The sequence below is a fragment of the Cricetulus griseus genome, chromosome 7 (genome assembly GCF_003668045.3).
Source record: "Cricetulus griseus strain 17A/GY chromosome 7, alternate assembly CriGri-PICRH-1.0, whole genome shotgun sequence".
Classification (NCBI taxonomy): Eukaryota; Metazoa; Chordata; class Mammalia; order Rodentia; family Cricetidae; genus Cricetulus; species Cricetulus griseus.
Genome location: NC_048600.1, coordinates 116,038,039 through 116,059,628, shown reverse-complemented (window position 1 = coordinate 116,059,628; position 21,590 = coordinate 116,038,039). Strand labels below are relative to the sequence as shown.

Genomic DNA, 21,590 nt, shown 5'->3' with positions numbered 1-21,590 from the left:
TTTGGGTGTTGGGAATCAACAGCCATATCTCTAACCCCAGAAGGTCTGTTTTTAACAGAGTCTCGAGGCCAGCTCCTGGGCTAGGTATGGAGCTGGCAGAGCAGAGGTCAAGGACATTCAAAGATGCAGGAAGAGAGCATGAAGGACAAACCTCAGACCCAGTGCTCCATTTATATAAAGAAATATAAATTTGGTAGCATGTCCTGTACTCCCCTGAAAGGACAATCATAAATAATATGCCTGTTCACATGCTTAATTTTCTAAATTATAGTATAATGTCCCAGCTGTACTAGGGAGAAGAAATACAAAGAAAGCGATTTATTACCAAACAGCACATATTTCAAAATGTCAGGCACTAGGCCCTAAGGCCCCAGAAAATATAATGAAGTGTCAAGCGCTTGCCCCACTTATAACAAGTTAGGCATAGGAAGTTAGAACAGGAAACATTCAGAAATAAAAACATCCAGAAATACACTATGAAAAGCTAGAGTAGCCCAGGGGCAGTAGCACATTCCTTTGATCCCAGCACTTGGGAGGCAGAGGCGAGCAGATCTCTGTGAGTTCAAGGCCAGCCTGGTCTACAGTGTGAGTTCCAGGACAGGCTCCAAAGCTACACAGAGAAACCCTGTCTTGTAAAAGAAAAGCTAGAGTAGACATTACTTGGTAGATATGTGTTGTTTGTTTTTCAAACTGCAATAACTATCTGCTGAGATAATCTGTATACAAGGGAACTCATGTTCCAGGCTGAGGTCAGTAGGGTTTCAAGATGAAATGGTCCAGCCTGGTCCAAGATGACCTACCTAGCAGCAGTGCCCACCAGGATCAAGACATGTGTCCTTGTGCTGGGGAGATGATGACTCAGTGCATAAAGGCTCTGGCAGTCAAACAAGACGGCCTGTGAGATACAGCGGGAACCCCCATGGTGGAAGGACAGAACTGAATCCTGCAAGCTATCCTCTGTCTGCCTTCCACAGCATGGCATGACATGCTTGTGCTCATGCACACACACACACACACACACACACACACACACACACACACACACACACACACACACACGAAAAAAATAGTAAACAAGCGTAGGTACTCTTCATGCCCTCTGTTACCAGAGCCACAAGAATAAACTCTCCTCCGACAACCATTCAGTCAATGCTTTAACTACTGCTATCCTCCTCGCCTTCCCTTCTTTCTTACGTATCTGTATTATATAAACACTTGCTTAGACCCTATACAAACTTTGCAAGCAAAAAAAAGACAGCTATTTTGGAAAATGGCTCAGAGCTCCCTCTAGCGTGATTGTTTGTTCTGGTCCCTTGAAGGATTATGCAAATCTGAGAAGAAACAAGCCACGAATTCACTTTTGCAAGTGCCCAACAAGACAAAGCCACACTTCAGGGGACACACCTTTCCAGCTTAGTCCTGCATGCGCCGCCGCCAGGTGGCCAAGGGCGGTACTGCGTCCTGGATGGGGGTGTGGTGGGAAGTGAGGGAACGCTGGGCGAAGTGCTTTGTGTGTGTGTCCTTAAAAGTTGTACAAGGCCGGGCAGGGGTGGCGCACGCCTTTAATCCCAGCACTCTGGAGGCAGAGGCAGGCAGATCTCTGTGTGTTCGAGGCCAGGCTGGAGTGAGTTCCCGGACAGCCTCCAAAGCTACAAAGAAACCCTGTCTTGGAAAAGAAAAAAAAAAGTTGTACCACTGCCGGTGGGACTGGTACACCAACCCAGCCACAAAACCTTTGACCTGCAATCTATCCTGCCTGCTAGAGAGTGGGAGCAATGGAGGCACAAATTTCATGGGAATGGCCAAGCAATGCCTAGACTAATTTGGGGCCCACACCATGAAAGGGAGCCCATGCCCAACACTGCCTGGATGGCCTGGAACTGGGTGCTGAACAGCCCAGAGACCTAGAGTAGGAAAAAAATCAATAAAATGATTCCTAATGATATTCTTCTAAACTCATAGATAAGTGCATCATCAGAGAAGTTTCTTCCAGAAGCTGACGGGAGCAGATGCAGAGACGCACAGCCAAACATTAGGCGCAGAGAATGTCCAAATTGGAGATCCCCATTGGGTCCCTTCACCTGGAGCTCTGAGGACCCCATGGAAAACGGGGAGGGAGAATTATAGGAGCCAGAGGGGTCGGAGAGCATGGTCCACAGAAATAACTAAGCAGAGCTCACAGTGGCTCTGAGAGACAGAAGCAGCAGTCACAGAGAGGAGCCTGTGTGGGTCTGTGTGTGCTAGGTCCTCCGTGTGTGTTATAGTTGTTAGCTTGGCGTTTTTGTGAGTCGCCTAACCGTGGGAGTGGGGGTGTCTGAGACTCTTCTGCCTACCCTTGGCACCCTCTTCCTCCTACTGGGCTCAACCCTGATATGAGGGTTTGTACCTAGTCTTATTATAACTTGTTTTGCTGTCTTTGGTTGATATCCCTGGGAGACCTACTCTTTTCTGAAGGGAAATAGAGGAGTAGTGAGTCTGGGGGAGGGGGGAGGGGGGAACTGGGAGGAGTGGAGGGAGGAAAACTTGAGGTTGGGATGTATCGTATTAGAGAAGATTTTTTAAAAAGAAACAAAAATTACATTTAAAAAATGCAATTTAAAAAATTAATTTAAAAAATTGGCTCAGCGGTTAAGAGCACTGCCTGCTCTTCCAAAGGTCCTGAGTTCAATTCCCAGCAACCACATGTTGGCTCACAACCATCTGTAATGAGATTTGGTGCCAAACACTGTACACATAATAAATAAATAAATCTTTAAAAAAAAAAAAAAAGGTTTTACCAGTACCTGAACTCTTTAGCCATGTGGAGAAGCTTATGGATCTCCCTCTCAAAATAATGGTTCAGACACATATGAAACAGGTGCGTGTGTTTAAAATAAGGCTCACCAGATGGCTCAGAGAGTAAAAAGACCTTCCCACACAAGCCTGGTGACCTCAGTTGGATTCCTGGAAGCCACGAAAAGGTGAACTCTACAAAGTTGTCCTCTGAAAATATAATTTAAAGTTTTTAGTAAACTAAAAATACAGGGCTGGAGGAATGCCTCGGCAGTTAAGGGCACTTCCTCTTCTTACAATACCTTGACTTAGTTCTCAGAATTCCTAAGGTGGCTCACAGCCACCTGTAGCTTCATCTCCTGGAGATCCAGCGCCCTCTCCTGGCCTCTGTAGTCACTGTACACACAGCGCACAGACATATATGCAGGCAAAACATCCATAGGAATACAAAATAAAATGAAAATAGCGGGGGGAGGGGGAGAGAGTGGCGCACACCTTTAATCCCAGCACTTGGGAGGAGGCAGAGGCAGGTGGATCTCTGTTAGTTAGAAGCCAGCCTGGTCTACAAAGCGAGTTCCAGGACAACCAGGACTACACAGAGAAACCTTGTCTCGAAAAACCAAAATACTAATACTGATTAAATGAAATGAAAATGATAAACGTATATTAAAATACTGAAAATAGGGAAGTAGTTTTAAACATGTCATTAGTGATAGACTAGTCAATAAATATGCTTCCATGTTTAGTACTTGAACACTCAGATCTAGGGGCAGGTCTAAAAACTAGTAACTTGCTAAACAGTGAAGCCTATGCGCAATGTTTTAGGATATTAGTAACAACTGATTGCTCCAGGGTTTGTGATTTTTATCGTTAACAGTGGCAGGTTCTGCGCAACTCTGGAAATTCTTAATAGAAGGCAAAACAATCTTTCAGAGGTTCCTAAAGTTTTTCCCATCGGAGCCCGCAGACTCCTGAATGGCGCCGGCAGAGCTGTGGTGCTCAGATGGCAGATTAAGGTTCCGCAGAAGCTGGAGTTTTGGAGAAGAGTTGGTGCGGGTCTACAGGCTGCAGTAACTGACACAAGGGTAGCTGGAGAAAAAGCAGAGGCGCCTCTGAGACTGGGCTGGCGCGCCCCTCCCCTGCCTTCCTGGTCCCAGCCTGGCGCTTCTGCAGGAAGCTAAAGCCCCGCGTGGCCGAAGGAGCTGGCAATTGCAGGCATCTGCTCCCACAGTGTCCATCACCCACCATGCGGCCTCTAGTCTTGCTGTGGAGCTGCCTGGTGCTCCCAGGTGAGGGGGGTGGCGGTGGCGGGATGGAGGGGCAGGCAGGTGAGGAGGTGGGGTGGAGGGAGATGCTTCCACAGGCTAAGCCTTCCTCAATCGGGGAGCTCAGACCCAAGGGTCTTCCTCACGCGTGTGGGTGGCCTCTGAGTGGCTGTGCAGGTGTAAGAGTGAAGCCTCTTTGATCACAAAGATGCCCCCACTTACCCTGCTAACTCAGCTAACTTTGTGGGATTTCTACTAACTAAACTTGCTTTTCTTTCTTTGCTTTCATTATTTCCTGCTTTATTTATTTTAAAATTTAATTTATTATTGTTATCGTGTGTGCTCGCCCGCGCGCACATACACATATATACACAAACATTATTTACATATTTACACACTATAGTTTAGTGTTCTATAGTTAGTTGTTCATTGCAAGAAGGCAAATAGTAGTTGGAGGGACCTACAGGGGAGCTTTCTTCGCTCTTGCCATTTGTATCTTTTATTTCTTTTCTGCAATGCTCAGAGGAGGGGTGGAACCTAGGCACTGGAACATGCCAAGTGAGTGCTCCACGGCTAAGCTGTATCCCCAACCCCCCTTCCATTGTTTACTTCAGACAGACCAGCCTTGAACTTGCTCTTGTTCCCAAGCAGCTGTGATCACTAGAGTGTTCACCACGCGGGGCTTCCTTTACCCGTTAAGACCTAAAACTCAGGATGCATCTTGTAACTGATATCGGTTGCTCAGTTGGGCATGTTTGTTTGTTTTTCCCTTAATAATACATAAATTAATTCTCGATGTTTTTTGAAGTTTTTATTACACGTATTCCTCATGTGTGTGCATATGCACATATGAGCATGCATTAGTACACAAATGCTACAGCACACATGAGGTAGTCTGTGTACAGCTTTTGGTGTCTGCTCTCTCCTTCTTGACTCTTAAACTCACATTGTCAGGCTTAGCAGCAAGAGCTTTTACCCCTTGAGTTATCTGGCCAGCCTGGCTCATGTCTCTCAGATGCAATAAAGAAGGTTACAAACAAGAACACTTAGACGGGTAAGCAACTTGCCCAGTGTCACAAAGCCGGGACTCACACTGCCAGCTGTCTGAGTCTGGGGCACTTACTTTATCCCTTTCAGTTAGTGGGGTTTATGAAAAGAGTGAGTGACATGTTTGTCTTAAGGTTCCCCAGAAGAAGAGAGAACCCTGGGGTTTTATGGGGCTGCCTCAGAAGGTCTGACAACCCCGCCCCATGAAATGGAAACTCTGGTCTTGGCCAGGTACTAGGATCCATGGAAATCTCATCTCCATCCATGCTGTGTTTTTAGGTTATGAAGCCCTGAAAGGCCCAAAGGAGATCAGTGGATTTGAAGGTGACAGCGTGTCCCTGCAGTGCACCTATGAGAAGAGGGTGAGAGGACACAGGAAGTACTGGTGCCGAGAGGGTGGCCTCGTGCTGTCTCGCTGCTCTGACATTGTCTACTCAAGTCAGAACCAGGACGTGGCACGGGGCAGGATGTCCATCCGAGACAGCCCCCGAGAGCTCTCAATGACCGTGACCATGAGGGACCTTACCCTGAAGGATTCGGGGAAGTACTGGTGCGGGATTGACAGACTGGGTTTTGATGAGTCTTTTGAAGTCTCTCTCATCGTCTTTCCAGGTAATGGATGACTCTCCCCCGCCCCATTGCCTGGGTGACAGGGGATATAGAAAAGACAGGGATGGACAAGAAAATCTGAGCCATGGATTCAGTTTCCCCATTAGAGAAGGGAGGAGTCATAGTACCAACCTCATCAGACCTCTCTAGCTAGGTCTTGGGGAGTCAGTAGGGACACCTGCTGAGCACTGGAACAACTCAGTGTCCCTGTGCTCTGGCAAGTCTCCTTGTTAGGACTTTATAGAGCAAAATGCAGCCACACCCATCACTCTTGGCCTAGATCTACTAGGGAGACTGCCACAGGATGGGGACAAGATGACAATCTCAGGGGATAAGGAAGGTCCTGCATATTCCCTGTGTCACAAATGCTCCTACAGCCTTCTGAGTGCAGGCCAACCATTGCTGCCTCATGGCGCCAGCCTTCGGTGTCCCCAAGGCCACGCACTGGCCTCACCATGCTGATGATCTCTGTACATTGTTTTCACCTTCCGTGTGGAGAACCCAGGGGAGGGAAGCTAGAGGGGGCCAGAGTACAGACAGCCCTGTCTCCTTCAGTGAGAGCTAGATAGATCTCCGTACTACCACTCCACACATGGGACACAGAGATACTCCAAGACACTCAGTGGCTGGCCTAAGGTTGAGGCAGGAAGCAGAGGTGGCAAGATTCGAACCTAGATAACTACCACCAAGACAGGCCCAGGAGCCAGGACCATCCTAAGCCCAGGTCTGTCCTTAAAGCCCATTCTCTGTCACTCCTGGGTCTCTATGACAATTCAGGGAAATTAAAGTAAACTAACCAAACAATAGCAGCAGCAGTACCAAAGCTCACTGAAGAGACTGGAGGGCATGGCTCAGAGGTAGAGCATTTGCCTTGGATTGCATCTCTAATGCTACAGCAATAGAACAACACTCTTTGAGTGAGTTCTCTGTTATTGGGAAGGCTCTCCAGTCTATTCCAGTTCTTATCAGGGCACAGAATTTTTTTTTCTTGCCTAATTGTGATTAGTTCTATCTTTATTTCACTTAGTTATTTGGTTTGTTTGTTTGTTTTAGATGGTGTCTCACCATGTAGCTCTGACTGGTCTAGAATTCATAGAGATTCACCTGACTCTGCCTCCTGAATGCTGGGGCTAAGGTCCTGTGTCACCACACCCAGCCTTAGTGTTCTCTAGCTTGAGATTCTCTTGTGTCTGGTTCCTGCCCTGAGTTCTAGTCACTTCTCCGAGGTCTGTGATCCATGCGCTTTCATCCCTTTCATGTCCGAGCTGGTTGGTTGGCTTCTGGTGACAGCTCATCCTGCCAATGATGAGGACTGTGTAGGTGGGTGTGCCACAGCCACTGGGGACACTGGTCTGTAACATTTATAGGTTTCTATGGTAGCAACACGCCTTCCTGCAAAGACAGTTTCTATCTGCCAATCATTTAACAACTAGCTCCCAGAATTCCTGAAAAGTTAACAGGTCAGAATGAACTAACAGCCTCCAGGGCCAAATAGGCTGCACATACCCACTACGGCATCCTCTAGTCCTCATCTCCTGGAGGCCCCAAGCAATGGATAGAGACTTAGAAACACACAAAGTAGAGGCTGTTCTTTATTTACAGAAGATTTAGTCAGCTACTTAGAAAAAACACAAGTAAATGGCAGAGAGTTAGAATCCAGAATGGAGAGTGATCCTGGAATGTTCCAGGTTGGGTGTGGTCAGGAAAGATGCTGAGGGATGCTGGCCCTTGAGGAATCCCAGCCCTGTGGGAGACCCTGCAAAGCCATAGCTGTAGTCAAAATGAGCACTAGCCCTCCTGGAGGCAAACACAGGATATTGGAGTACACAAAGGAAAAGGGGAATTCCTCCACATTACTGGGACTTAACTTTTGAGCTGATGATAGAAGACAGGGCAGGGGATAGGGGGTAGAAGAATGGGGCAGGAGGAGGGGGGAGGGGGCAGGAGGTAGAGAGGAGGCTTTAGGCAGAGATGTAAGAGAATGGTTTCACAGAGGAACAACATGGAAAGGCACAGCAGTAGGAAGAGTGACCCTGAACACAGGGCATTTCTGCGTGGACCAGAGAGTTCCAACATTGACAGAATGATTTGAAGCCTGAGTTTCAAAGGCCTTGAGAGACACACTAAGTAAGCCACTAACCGCTTCCCAAGCAAGAGGCGACAGAATCCAAGGTGTGTTTCAGAAATACAGGTGTCTGTACAAAGGGTGGATTGAAAGAAGCAGGCTGGGTCCAGGGACACAGAAGACTTGAGCCAATGAGAACAGCAGGTAGGGAAGACCTGGGATCCCCTGGGATCTGCCAGTTAATGGCCCCTGATTGGCTGGGAGGAGACAATGATGGCACTTCTACTGAGGATGAGGGGCCCACTGTGGCAATGTCTACCTCCCCTGAGAGCAGCCTCTCCCTCTCCTCCAGGAAAAAGGGACAGTCCCATCCCCACTGGCACCTGCTGTCCTTCTACCCCCAACCCCTCCTTCCAGCCTCTTACAGCCACAAGGAGCCTGCAGCCCAAGGCAAAAGCCTGGCAGACTCAGGTCCCAGAACTGAGTGAGTGAATGGCTTTCCTGCCCCTTCTCCATCTCAGGAAATATAAAGTGAGGGCCACCCAGGTGTTCCCAACAACCTCAGAAGCCAGGATGGCTCAGAAGGACTGGGGCACTGGCTCAGGGTCATATACGGGAAGTGGCTGCAGCTGACCCCAAAGCTCTTCCTCAGGATCTGGGGGCCTAGCCAGACATTGGCCCTGACCTCAGGTCTGCCTTTGCCACCTTGCTCTGACCGGCCTTCAGCAGCTGAAGGTTAGGCTTTTCTGAGGCATAGCTGTCAAAAGGCCAGTGCTGGACAGATGGAGAACTTGCTTTTTAGTCAGAGAAGAGGTGAGCCTGGCCTGAACTAAGGGGAGGGTGAGGAAGGTGCCTATGGAGTGGTGTAGGACAGGGCCTTGGGGTAGGGTCCTCTCGCAGAACAGACTATGCATAGATGTGCCTGGCCCGGGGGTCTTCTTGTCCCAAGGACCTCACTTAGGCCTCTGCTTATCTTCTGGGGAGTGTTTCAATTGAGGATGTCCTGAGAGATTGGGAAGGTTCATGTTCAGAGGTCAGTCTGGGTGGGGCTTCAGGACCAGGGTAGGTGCTGAGGCTTTGTTTTTGGACTTATAGCTTCTCCTGGTCTCCACCCGACCGTCGTCACAGCCAAGCAGGGGAAAACAGGGGTTAAGGCCCCTGTGTTCACCGAGGTGGCCCCCCTGGCCGGGTCTGCAGGAACCTCCCAGGTTCTCCCAGGAACCTCTCCATATGCTGGGAGCTCTCCTCACACAGCAACCCCAGCCCGGTCTCCAGGAACCTCCCCTTCCCCAGGAACCTCTCCATATGCTGGGAGCTCTCCTCACACAGCGACCTCTCCTCATGCAGGGAGCTCCCGCCCAGGCATCTGGCTGCCCCCCACCTCAGCAAAGGACTCCAAGGCTGGCAGTGTCTCCAAGGCCAGGTGAGTCCAGGGGACCTGAGGTCACCCCTCAACCTTAAGACTACTTTTTTTCCTCAAGGCAGACACTCTGGTGGTGGCCACAGCCTGTGGCTCAGAAGGCAGATTTCAGACCTTGTTTCCCCTCGCAGCGAGTCTCAGGCAACACACATCCTATCGCCCTGGACACACAGGGCCATCTGAGGTCCCAGAACTCATCTCTCTTCTACTCAAGCCATCTCAGCTCCAGGGTTTCCCTGTATACTCTGCCTTGAGCCGTGTGCTGCAAGAAAATATGAAAGCCCTTCACCAACTTTTTTGTCTACATAGCTGGATACCAGTCTACAGCAAAGGGTTCTGGGGCTCTACCTACTCCTAGTTCCTGACTTGCAGGTTACTGCTAGCAGGTTCAGACCAGGCTGAAAGTGTGTTGTGGGGGTGGGGTACCTCAGGCAGCGTGCACACTAATGAGCTCTGAAACACTGGCCCCTCCTGCCTTCTTGCACAGTCAAGTCCCTTGGGCAACAAGAGACTTGACTGTACTACCATCAAACAGGTGCTGGTGACACCACCTTCAGGACAGTGAGTCAGGAAGGCCACAGGTTCAAGGCTAAGCTAGGTAACGTTGTGAGACCTTGTCTGAAAATAAAAAGTGGGCTGGTAAGACGACTGGGTCGGTACAATGCTTGGCATGCAGGCCTGGTAATCCGAGTTTGGCCCCCAGAACACACAGAAGAGAGAACAGACTCCACAAAGCTGTTCTCTAACCTCAGCATGCACACCATGGCACGCACACTCTCCCTCCCCAAATCATATACTCAATACTAATACTAATGCTAACAAATAATTTCTGAAGTAAGGCCTGTAGGACATAAAGCTCAGTAGTAGAGTGATTGCCTAGCATGAATGAGGTCCTAGGCTCGATCCTAGCACCCCAGTTTTTCCAGCATAACATGGGACTATCCCTGCTTAGTGAATTGTATAGTTTAGCAGCAAATGTAGCTAGGTACTGTACTAAGATTTATTCTTAGTGGGAGGAGTATTTAATTTGAGATAAGGTCAGGCTGGCCTCTGGCTCCCTATGTAGCCAAGGATGACCTTAACCTCCTGATCCACCTGCCTCCACTTCCCAAGTGCAAAGATTGTAATCTTGAATCACCTCACCTGGCTTTGAACTCAGTACCTTTTTTTTTTAATGTTTATTCATTTATTTTTTATGTACATTGGTGTTTTGTTTGCATGTGTATGCCAGTGTAAGGGTGTGAGGAACTGTAATTACAGAAAGTTGTGAGCTGCCATGTAGATGCTGGGAATTGAACTCAGGACCTCTGGAAGAGCAATCAGTGCTCTTAACCTCTGAGCCATCCCTCCAGCCCCTGAACTCAGTATCTTAAACATCCCACCTTGTTTGATCCTCATAGCCCTGCTTTGTGGGAGGTGAAGTTGGTGGTCCAGAAGGTTGTTAAGTCACTTACTCAAAGTGACATGTCCCTAAAGTGTCAAGACCAGGGTTCAAATCCAGCAAGCCTGGATTCGGGGTCTGAGTACCCCGCCAGTCTTAGCCTGGTTGAATTAGCCAATAGGCTAGAGGCTGGCTTTCTCTGTTCATGCATGGGATTCAAGGACATAGATGGCTGATCTGGTAACAGCCACCAGGCTCCTTTCATCTCTCCTCTAGTGTGTCCATCCCAATGGTCCGCATGATGGCCCCAGTCTGGGTGCTCTTGTCCCTTCTGCTGGCTGCAGGTCTGATTGCCTTCGGCAGCCACATGCTCCAGTGGAGAAAGAAAGGTAAGTGACTGAGGGGGTGGGAGGAGGCTCGTGCACACCTGTGATACTTTATCAACCTGGGAAAGACCTGCAGGCCGCAGGCCTCGGTGGGTCTTGCTGCTCACTGTGTGTACTTAATCCCAGCACTTGGGAGGCAGAGGCAGGAGGATCTGAGTTCGAGGCTAGCCTGGTCTACAAAGCCAGTTCCAGGACAGCCAGGGTTACACAGAGAAGCCCTGTTTCAAAAAAAAAAAAAAAAAAAACAAAAAAAACAAAAACAAAACAAAACAACCTAGCTACTCCCTTTCTGAGGGAGCCATGAAGCAGCAGCCAGCACTGGAGAGAACAATTCAACTGGAGAATGGGAGGGGTTTTTTGTTTTGTTTTGTTTTGTTTTTAATATGAAAGTTAAAGGAGCCAGGACAGAAGCTTATAACTATAACCCCAGTACTTAGGAGGGGCAGGAGCTCAAGGATAGTCTTGGATACATGAGTTCAAAACTAGCCTGAGCTGTGTGTCTAAACAAACAAATAAATGAGCAAACAGAACAAAAGAGCTAGCAAAGTTAGTTTGAACAACAACAATTAAATTCCATCCAATTCAATATACCTGAGACATGATCAATCCAACACGGAACCAATATTAAAATATTAAGGAAAGCTGGGCATTGCAGTGTATTCTCTGTAGTCTCAGCTACCCAGACTGAGGCAGGAGGATCAGTTGAGCCCAAGAATTTGAAAGCAGCCTGAGCAATACAGCCAGACCCCATCTCAAAATCCCAACAAAATTTGATGATCATATCCTACATTTTTTTTTTCATGTTGAGCCTTTGGAGGCTTAGGTATGATTTTGCATGACCACATTCTAGTGCTGGGTGACATGCGTGCTTCTGGCTCCTGTGCCAGAGGGAGGTAGAGGCCAAGCAGATTACATAATGCCATGGTATTAAGAGTGACAAGGTCCTGCATCTTCTCTCCATTTTCCTCCTGTGCTGTGGGGTACCCCATCTTATAGTGGAGGAAACTGGAAGGTTAAGCAGCTTGCCTTGTGGTTGCAGGCCTAGGAAATAGTGGAGCCAGGAAGACACCTACAGTGGCATCCCAGAGAAGGTGGGCCTGGGGCCATCCTGGACCTGTTTGCTACCTTGTCTCTGTGACTCCCAGGAAGAAATCTCAGCTTATTCGTGTCCCCAGGTCCCCTCATAGGAGGCCAGAAGGGAACACACAAGATGGGAACAGCCTCAACAACGAAGCCACTTAGCATCCCACCTCGGAAACTGTAACTCCCCAGCAAACAGCAGCATCCCCTCTGGTAGCCTTGAGAAATGCAGAGTATCAGAGCTCAATCCAACCGACTGACTCAGAACCTGTGTGTTAAGAAAACTAACCCTCAGGATACCTGGGTCGGTCGACTTGAGCTCAGAGAAGGGTTATCAGTTCGTGAGTGTCAGCTGGCCATTTCTTTGGGCTTCTGAAAAGATACGTCATGGAAAGGGCAAAACTGCTCACTCATGGCTAGGAAGTGAAAAGAAGACAGGGTCCTGCAGACCCCTTCCAAAACATGCCCCTAGCCTAAAGCACTCCCTCTAGGTTTTTCTTAAAAGTTTCACTACTTCTCAACAGCGCCAAGTTGGGGACCAAGCCTCCCATGGGACAATTAAGATCCAAGCTGTAGATGTCCCCTACACATACTAAGGTTCAAGAGATGAACACAGTTTTCTCATCCACTTTCTAGTTCACACAGATCTCAGATGCCAGTTCCTTCCTAAAAGACTGGGCTACACAGAGCTTCCTGCTTCAGGGCCTGCCCGCTCCTTATGGGAAGCCCTTATACACAGATGAAATGAGCCTGTGCATTCTGGGAATGGCTCAAGTTCTTCGTGGCCTCAAGGTTCCCCTTGGTCTCTTTCAGCTTGGCTGGCCACGGGGACACAGGGGAAAGAGAAGATCCACCTTCCAGCCTCGGTAAGGACCCAGGGAGCCAAAGTCTGAGATCAATCTGTCTGGACTGAGGTCAGACTTCCAGACCCATCTCTATCCCACCCAGAGGCAGATCTTGCTCCCAGCCTTGAAGGGATCTGTGGGAGTCTCTTCGGCAGGCCAGAAGAGGGTTATCAGATCCCCTGGAACTGGAGTTTCAGACAATTGTGAGCCACCATGTGGGTGCTGGGAACCAAATCCAGGTTCCCTACAAGAACAGCAATCCTCAACAGCAATTGAGCCTTCTCTCCAGCCCCAGATTTGTCAGCTCTTCCTTATCTCTCAGAACTCTGTTTCTGGTCCTCCAGTGATTCTGAGTCCGTGCTCCTTGATGTTTGACTGCTGCTGTGAGCAGTGCACCCAGGGAACCCTTGGGAGGGGGGTGTACAGAGGTCCCTTGTGCCCATCTTCCTGAGAAGCCAAGCTGTCCAACTTCCCAGGCCAGTGCCCACTCCCCGGCGGGGGGGGGGGGGGGGCGTTAGGGGTGCCGCAGACTTGTATTCAAGAAACAAAAATCCCACCTCGCCTTGCCTGATGCCCTGCCCCCAAATCCCAATTACTTGCATTCCACTCTTACTCCTCCAAACATCCCCTTCTTTCCTGGCGCCAAGAAAGACAAAAGACTCCAGGCAGATCCCTAAGGGAGGGCTGGGTGAGAATGGGCTCTTCCTTGACTTAGGAAGCAGCTGTTGTTGTCTCAGGAAGTGAAACAGGCCAAAAGTGGCTAAGGGGAGTGAGGGAAAAGTCATGGGGTGGACTGCCACCATAGGCCACCTTCGGGGCTCAGCCTTCGGGCTGTATGTTGTGGGGAGTGGCTCATAGGAGGGTGCCGGGGTTCAGGAAACCAGCATGGGGGGGGGATGTCTCCTCACTGCTGCCTCCTGTCCTTCCACTCTGAGAAGGACGACTCAGGGCTTCCAACCTGGGGCACCTGAGCGCCCCCTGAAGAGGTAGGAAGAGACAAGAAAGAGCCCAGGCAGTTTGAGCAGAAGGACACTGAGTAGCAGACACTTGAGGTGGAAGGATTAGAAGAGGGGACCTCGAAAGTCAGAGGCTGCAACCACCAGAACACAGGCAGCCAAAGACACATGCTTTTCTTGGTATGCTTCCCATTTGAACTTTGCAATCTTCAGCAGAGGCTGGGTGATGAATAGGAATGGTTGGGGATTTTCTTTGCACACATTCACATCAAAGGAGGAAGGAGACACTTGTCCTGTGAGAGCCAAAGGAACTGGACATGGTGGTGGCACACACCCGACAACCAGCACTCAGGAGGCTGAGGAAGGAGGATGCTGTTAAAGGCAAGCCTGGGGTACACATGGCCGACAGTGGTGATAGCAAGCTATGGGGGCTTCATCCTTGTTGTTTCTATCAAGGCAGGCAGTATTATTTCTTCCATTTTGTAGACATGGCAACAGAGACCCAGAGAGGATAATTCTATGCCCACAGTAACCTAGCCTGAGAAAAACAGAACTAGACAAAGCTATTCGAGGCTGGCTGCAGAGTCCTGTGTCTTCCATCCTTCCACACTGAAAGCAAGGGTTGGAGAAATCCAGCCATATGTACTGCCCAAGGCTGGTCCCTCAGACTCCAGAGAAAGAACCACCTTCCATCCCTAAGCATGGGATAGCCACAATGAGTCTTCGAGGGCCATGAAAAATAACAGACAGCCTGTTTGTTCTCTCCGGTGACAAAGAAATAACATGATTAAAACAAACCATTCCAGAAGTTCCTGTTCACCAGGCAGTAAGATTCTGTCTGGATACTCTTAATTCAGCTCACTTGGGTGGGTGCTTGCCTAGCGTGTGTGAAGCAAGCCAGCGTAAACTGGGTATGGTGATGCACACCTGTGATGCCAGCCCTCAACAAGGTAGCAACATGAGGATCAGAAGTAAGTTCAAAGTCATCCTTAGCTACATAAGGAATTCAAAGTCAGCCTAGGAAGCATGAGACCCTGTCTCAGAAAACAAAGCCAGGCGTGGTGACACATGCCTTTATTCCCAGTATCCAGGAGGCCCAGGGATCTCTGTGAGTTCAAGGCCAGCCTAGTCTACATAGCAAGTTCTGAATCATTCATGGTTACATAGCGAGGCCCTGTCTTTATCTGGATTTTATGACCCTGAGAAAAAACATGTATTCTCACTATAGCTGTGGAAACTGAGCTCCTGAGAGCTTCTAGCTTGCCAAGGTAACACCCTGGTGTAGGAAGTCATATGGCCCCAGAACTGTGTCCTTCCTCTCTTGCTCCTCCGGGCTTAACTCCAGGCTCTCTATGCTGCTAAAAATAGGCTGTTCTGAGTTCTGACCAAATCTCCCTTACAGCCGCCAGGGAACAGCTGGGCGCCTGAAGACGCCATGATCAACCTTGCAGCACCTCCTGAGTATCTTGGTAACCCCAAGCCCTCTGCTGTGCCCTCCACCGAGACCCAGCAACTCGGCCAGGTATGACATGGGCTCTGGAACCCATGCTATCTGACACCACTGAGATAATGGGGACAAGGCGGCGGGGGGGGGGGGGACACCTCTTTCCCAGCATCCTCTTCCCAGAAGATACCCACCATATCTGTCCATGTAGCTGGTCATTTCACCCAGGCTCCAAACTTCACATTCTCCTCTTCCCTGTTCAGAAAATTCTTTGGGGGGGGAGGGGGCTTTTTTTGTTTGTTTGATGTTTGTTTTTCAAGACAGGGGATTCTCTGTGAAACACTCCTGGCTGTACTGGAACTTGCTTGTAGACCAGACTGACCTCAAACTCACTGAGATCTGCCTGCCTCTGCCTCCTGAGTGCTGGGATTAAAGGCGTGTACCACCACTGCCTGGCTCAGAAAATTCTTTAATAGCATATTGGGTGTCGGTTTAAAGAGCTCTCAGCTGAGCTGGGCATTGTGGTGCCTGCTTGTAATCCTAACATTTGGGAGTCTGTGGTCAGAAGGAGGAGCTGGGGGATTAGAAGTCAGCCTGTAAGGATTCAGGCATTATGCTGGCCTGCCCCTGTCACCTGGCAGGATGCACTCAGGCAGAACCCTGGTCAACCCAGGGTCCCATGACTACTAGTCTGCATGCAGGTGCAAAGGACCCTTTAAAAGTAAGAACCCCCCTGGGCGTTGGTGGTACACACCTTTAATCCCAGCACTCGGGAGGTAGAGACAGGTGGATCTCTGTGAGTTCAAGACCAGCCTGTTATACAGAGCAAGTTCCAGGACAGGCTCCAAAGCAATACAGAGAAACCCTGTCTCGAAAAAACCAAAAAAGTAAGACCCCCGCCCAATTACACTCTCTTTCCCGCTCTCTTTTCCCTCTCTCTTTCCTGCTGTTTCCCAGGAGCAGACAGGACTTTTCCTGTCTCCCTCTTCTCTTCTGTCCTCTCTCTGTCTCTGTGTCTCTTTACCTCTTTTTTCCTCCCCCCTTCCCTTTCTAATAAAACTTCTCACTTAAGCCCTGTCTGCCTGGCATGTTTGTCCCTCCGTCTGCCCTCGCCTGCCATGTAATCCGCCAAGGTTCCCCTCAGGCTTTATCATAACACAGCCTATATGGTGAGACCCTGTCTCACAAAAGCGTAGACCACAGACAGGAGATGAGATGGGTTGGGGGCGGGGGGGGGGGGGGGGCTCTGCTAGGGTAGAGACCTCACCAGCACCATCCTCTCTCCAGACTACAGAGGAAGAGGCAGCCCCTCCCCTGGACTCCGAGGAGGACACGATGGCAGCCCCTCCCCTGCAGATGTCTGCAGAGGAACTGGCCTTCTCCGAGTTCATCTCTGTGTGACTGCAGAATGTCCTGTGGTCAGGCATTGTAAAGCTGAATGGCTGAGTTTGTATGAGTTCCCAGGCTTTCCTCATACTCCAGGGCTCCCTTCTTGTGTGTCCCAGAATGGCAAAGAAGTGTCTGTGAGCCCTGGAGTCCAGGGTGGAACTTAACAATTCCAGCCAGAGGCCAGGACTTTCCCCAGCATTCTCTAATCCCTAGGAAGAGTGCACAGCTTTGGACCTTCACCAAGGTCTGGCAAGACTCAGTAGATGAGGGCTGAGTTTGTATGGGCTCCAGGAAATTCCCTAGGCATGGGTGCCCAGCAACCATCCTGCTTCTCATCCCACCTCCCATCCCCTGAATACCTTTCCCACCTTGTCCTCCCTCCAATTCTCCTGCATCCGGTGCTCTGGAGGAGACGTATGTGTATGTCTATAAAACACCTGCATCCGGACCCTTCAGAAAATAATTAAAACAGAATTCCAGAGTCCCATCCCAAACCATCTCTAAGGCATGGCTCTGGCAAGTGACCCAGGATTCCTACACTTGGGTCTGATGGATCCTCAGCTCCCTGTCGCCTGGAGAGTCTTCCTTCCTTCTCTCTTTCACTGTGGGGTCCCCTACATGCTCTCTAGAGCTCTGACCATGACACCGTGGCCCCAGCTGGAGCTTCCTGATACCTCCCAATCATCAGGTACCCGATGGAGGTGATGGAGGCGGCCAGCCCAGGGATTGGCTGTCTTTCCATTCTCCTTCCCCACGGCCCTGTAGCCCAGCTTTGGAAGGACATTGGAGGAAGGCTTACTACTCTATGTGCTCTGGAGGGAAGCTAGGGAAGGAGGAGGAAACCAGCGTGGGGAGAGGTGTGCGGAGGGGGGAGGCAACAGGAAGAAACTGGACTCCAGTACTAAGGATAAATCCAGGCCAGCTGGATGAGGGAAAGATGGACTGGCTCAACCATTCTTTTCCATTTTTCTATTTTGTTTTGAAAAATGGCTCAGCATGTAAAAGATAGAAATACAGGGAAAAAGACAAAAAAGGGAACAATGTTTTTAAGGTCATCTATAATCTCACGGAGCCCTGCTGACACCCTGACCACACTTGGCTGGATCCCCCTCCTTTCTCCTTCAGGTATTTTTTTGGTTGCTCATTTCACAGAGAGGTCACCCCACTGTGCACCGCACCCTGCCCTTCCCTCATTACCCCAATATAAGCATTCCTCCGTGTCCTACAAACCGTGTACAATAAACTGTTTCTCAGCTGTATACTGTTCCAGCATATGGGTGTGCTTCAGCTTACCCAACTGGTTCTCTGTCACTAGCTGTTTGATTTGCAGGGTGAACCTTTGTGCAGGGGGCTTTAACTGCTATTGGAAAGCTCTAGAAGGATTTGCATGTGTGGGAACATGTGGTCCTGAGGAAGAGAATGCTTTTTTTCTATCCTTTCTTTTCCTAATCGTCCCTGTTCCCCAGGCCCTTTATTTCTCCTCTCGCTTTCCCTCCCTCCTCTCCTAACCTCTCCTGGAGAGTAGGTAAAGCATTTTCTGCGCAAGCAAGAGGACCCGAGTTCAGGTCCCTTGTGAAAGGATCACTGTGAGTCTGCACCCCAGTGCTGGAGAGAAGGGAAGATGCTGAAGCCCAGGAACATGCTAGCCAAAACATCAACCTCTAGATTCAGTGAAAGAGCATGTCGGAACCATTGCACACAGCCTCAGAGAATCTGCGGTGATAATGGCAGGGTGGTGTACCACCATCCCCCCCTGAAGGACTGCAGGTGGAAAGGGTGTTGATCCCCTGAACCATATATACCTGTGTGGCATCACCTGGGACATCTGCTCTTGTGGTCGTAGGAATCTAAAGAGTAACACTTCCATGTCATCTCCTCTCGGGTAAGACAGCACCTAGAACTCTGAGAGACCGTGGCACTTTTACAGAGGATGAAGCCAAGGCTTAGGGAGGTAGGGGCATCTGCTAAAGCCACACAAGTTCCATGTGCAGTCATGCAGACTGGCCGTGGAGACCCTGAGTCCTTCGTCCCCCTGATGCCCACCAGCTCGCAGGCATAAGCACTCAGACACAGTACAGTACAGAGGGCAAGACAGGGGAGGAAGACGCCAGAGTCGGCCCATCTTCCATTCTAGAATTATTGTTAGGTTTCAAACCCATGGCAAATGGCTCTGGTGCCTATTTAACATATCAAAGCAGACACTGGCTGCCAGGTCCTCCCTTCTCCCTCAGTCACTGCCTGCTGTCACAGGGCCCTTCTGGCTGGCATACCCGGCCCCCTACCCTGAACTCTCCAGCCCAGGAGGCTGAGCTGCTTTTCCCTATATAATCCAGCCATTTTGGTTGCCCCGATCTCTTTGTATTTTGGGCCTCCTGGCTGCTGCACCTGATTCTCTCTCCCGTCTCCCTTCCCCTCCTTCCTCTCCTTGCTTGGCACAGCTCAATCTGATCATGTCCACTGTGGACTGTCCCTGATGTCTCCTGTCCCGCCTCTGGCTATGCTCTCCCACAGGTCTGCAATCACCGTCTCCTCTGCTATACCTAGAAGCAGTCATTTTCATTTCCTTTTTATTTCTTTTTTTTTTAAATTCAGCCATCTGTGCTGTATTCCCTAAGCCTCACCTTCTTCCAAAACTGTCTAGTCAAAACCCCCAAACAAAGACCAGCAGAGCCCAGAAACATTTGCTTTCACATTTAATCAAAGGAAAAGAAAGAAAACTTAAGAATTAAGATGACTGGCAGAGGGAACCAAAGGAAGGGCAATGGGACTAAGTGTGGACCCTGGGGGGCAGAGTCCTCCTTCTCCTGAGGTCCACAGAGGGAGGCAGGAATGGAGGGAGGGAGGGAAGGAGGGAGGGAGGGAGGGAGGGAAGAGTCACGGAGCCAGCTTGGTGGGTACCACCGCGCTCTAACTCAGCCCTGTGCCAGGTGAGCTGAGGAGACTCAAGGCCTCTATTCCCACCTGGCCAGCACTTGGAAGGGGTATAGAGTTGGGCTCAGTGGGAGAGGTAGGAGGCTGTTCAGAGAAGAGGGGCCCAGCCCTGCCCCGCCCCTTGCACATTACTTGGGAAGATGTGAGGATTGCTAGTCCACTGGGTATCCAGGGGGAAAGACTGGTACCAACTCTCCAGCACGGTGCCCACTAGATCTCTATTAGGCCATGGTCTTTTGGTCAGAGGGCTTGGTGGGTTAATCAAGGGGGATGGGGGCAGCTCTGACCCTACACTCTTCCTCCAGGGGAGGAGGAGAGGAAGCCGGGAAATGTGCTATTTCTCTCCCACTACCAGTCCCCTTAGGCTAAGTAAGGGTCAGGGTCACAGCAAGAAGCCGAACTGAAGGAAAGGACAGTGACCAAAGGGAAACAAAAGGTGGGAAGATGGCTGCACAGGGTGGATGCAGAGCTATACAAATGAGCAGCAGCCTGACCCACCTCCAGTCCCATTTGCATATACAGTGCCAATGCAAATGAGGTTTCTAATATAATAAATATATTTCTAGCATTTATAATAAATATTCTGTTTCTTCTCCCTCCCTCCCCTCCCCTAGGAAATGGGCACACAGTGGTTCAGGGTCAGCTTGGGCTGACACTGCAGCAGAAACTGACACTCAGGAGAGCTGGGAGGCACAGGGTGGGGGTGCTGGGGGTCCCAGGAGGACAGGGACCCCCTCAAGAAGGATGAGGGATGAGATGTCTCCAGATGTCAAGGACAGAGTTCTTAAAAGGGTTATCCTATTTTACAAAATCACCCTACCCAAGGACTAAAGGCTGGTACTTAGGATAGGGGACCATGGGAGAGAAGGGGAAGGCCCAGGCTCTGGGATGTGGGATAGGGGCTGAGGGGAGCCCATAAAGGGACCTCAAAGAGACAGCAATCCTCTGCCTCCCCTCAAACCAACCAAATCCATGCATGTGCACAAACAACATACATACACACACACCAAGGCCAGAAACAGCAACCAGCACCACAGCAGGCAGAACCACAGACTGTCCAGCCTTGAGTGCCAATGGTATCCCCTGGAGTTGTGTGGCAAGTGCTGCTAAAGCTAATCTGTCTGTTTCCAAGCCCAGACTTCCAGTCTCCCCACCCCCTCCTCAGGCCCAATGAGGTCAGCCCTAATGCCAGGAGGCCACCTAGATCTATCTAGAGAAAAGCTTGAAGGGAACAAAGTCTGGTGTGGGCTGTGGAGCCTGGAATACTTTTGGTTCCAGCAACGAAGGGTTCAGCGCTCTGGGCCTTATTCCCAACCTGGGGCTAAGCCTACTGCCACTGCCAGTTGCACTGTTTGGGGAGCAGGGCTTATAAAAGAGGGACACATTAAGAAAGTCTGTGGAGAGACTTTGGCAGTGAGAAGCTAGGAATAAGGGAGGGACCAGGCTATGTTTGCTCCGAGGAGCTGAGACCGGTCACCAGCTACAACAACTGGCTCTCGACGGGGCTCCCCCAGCATCTAAAATGGTCCAGACTAACACTACTGCCCAGGTCTGCCCAGCTACCAGTGTCTTAGTACCTGGCCACATGAGAACAGCCCACAGCTGTTCCAAGGACTATAGTAAGGAGTGAGAGGAGCCAGGGAACAGGGTGGGTGTGGCCAGCCCAGAGGAGAAAAGGCTGGCAGGGTCCTAGACCTACTGACCACAAGGCCCCAGCAGCTCTGCTCATCCCTGGTCTGAGCATTACAGGAGTGATTCTGAGCTGTTCCTGGACACAGCATGGTCCATACAGAGGGATGTCTGGTGGCCAGTGGACATCGGGAGTGGGCAGCACCTGGGTACAGAGGTACCCTATGAACACCTACCTCCCTGGCAGTGCACACCTCTGTACTGAAGCCTGCTGGGAACTGAGATCCAGGGAAAACCAGAGATGGGGGGTGAAGATCGTTATCAGGGTAGGGGAGTGTCACAGGTGGGGTGAAGGATGGATTCCCCACCAG

General features: G+C 50.1%; 1 protein-coding gene across 4 annotated transcripts; it reads left to right on the top strand.

Moving 5' to 3' along the window:
- Nucleotides 1–4,018: 4,018 nt before the first annotated feature.
- On the top strand, nucleotides 4,019–16,671 carry Cd300lg (CD300 molecule like family member g). 4 transcript variants are annotated; one of them, XM_035448327.1, is made up of 8 exons: nucleotides 4,019–4,061; nucleotides 5,364–5,696; nucleotides 8,111–8,242; nucleotides 9,106–9,181; nucleotides 10,836–10,948; nucleotides 12,839–12,891; nucleotides 15,229–15,348; nucleotides 16,558–16,671. In XM_035448327.1, the coding sequence occupies exons 1-8, from the start codon at nucleotides 4,019–4,021 to the stop codon at nucleotides 16,669–16,671; spliced, it is 984 nt and encodes a 327-aa protein (XP_035304218.1). The 4 variants fall into 4 exon arrangements, with proteins under 4 accessions (XP_035304218.1, XP_027283743.1, XP_027283745.1 ...); XM_027427942.2 differs by having other exon boundaries at nucleotides 8,854–9,181; XM_027427944.2 differs by lacking the exon at nucleotides 8,111–8,242.
- The last annotated feature ends 4,919 nt before the right edge of the window (nucleotides 16,672–21,590 follow it).

Bases quoted from the DNA above. Each gene is read 5' to 3' on its own strand.
- Cd300lg (XM_027427942.2), top strand. From the start codon at position 4,019: ATGCGGCCTCTAGTCTTGCTGTGGAGCTGCCTGGTGCTCCCAG. The intron at 4,062-5,363 runs GTGAGGGGGGTG...CTGTGTTTTTAG, and splicing joins GAGCTGCCTGGTGCTCCCAG to GTTATGAAGCCCTGAAAGGC. The intron at 9,182-10,835 runs GTGAGTCCAGGG...TCTCTCCTCTAG, and splicing joins GGCAGTGTCTCCAAGGCCAG to TGTGTCCATCCCAATGGTCC.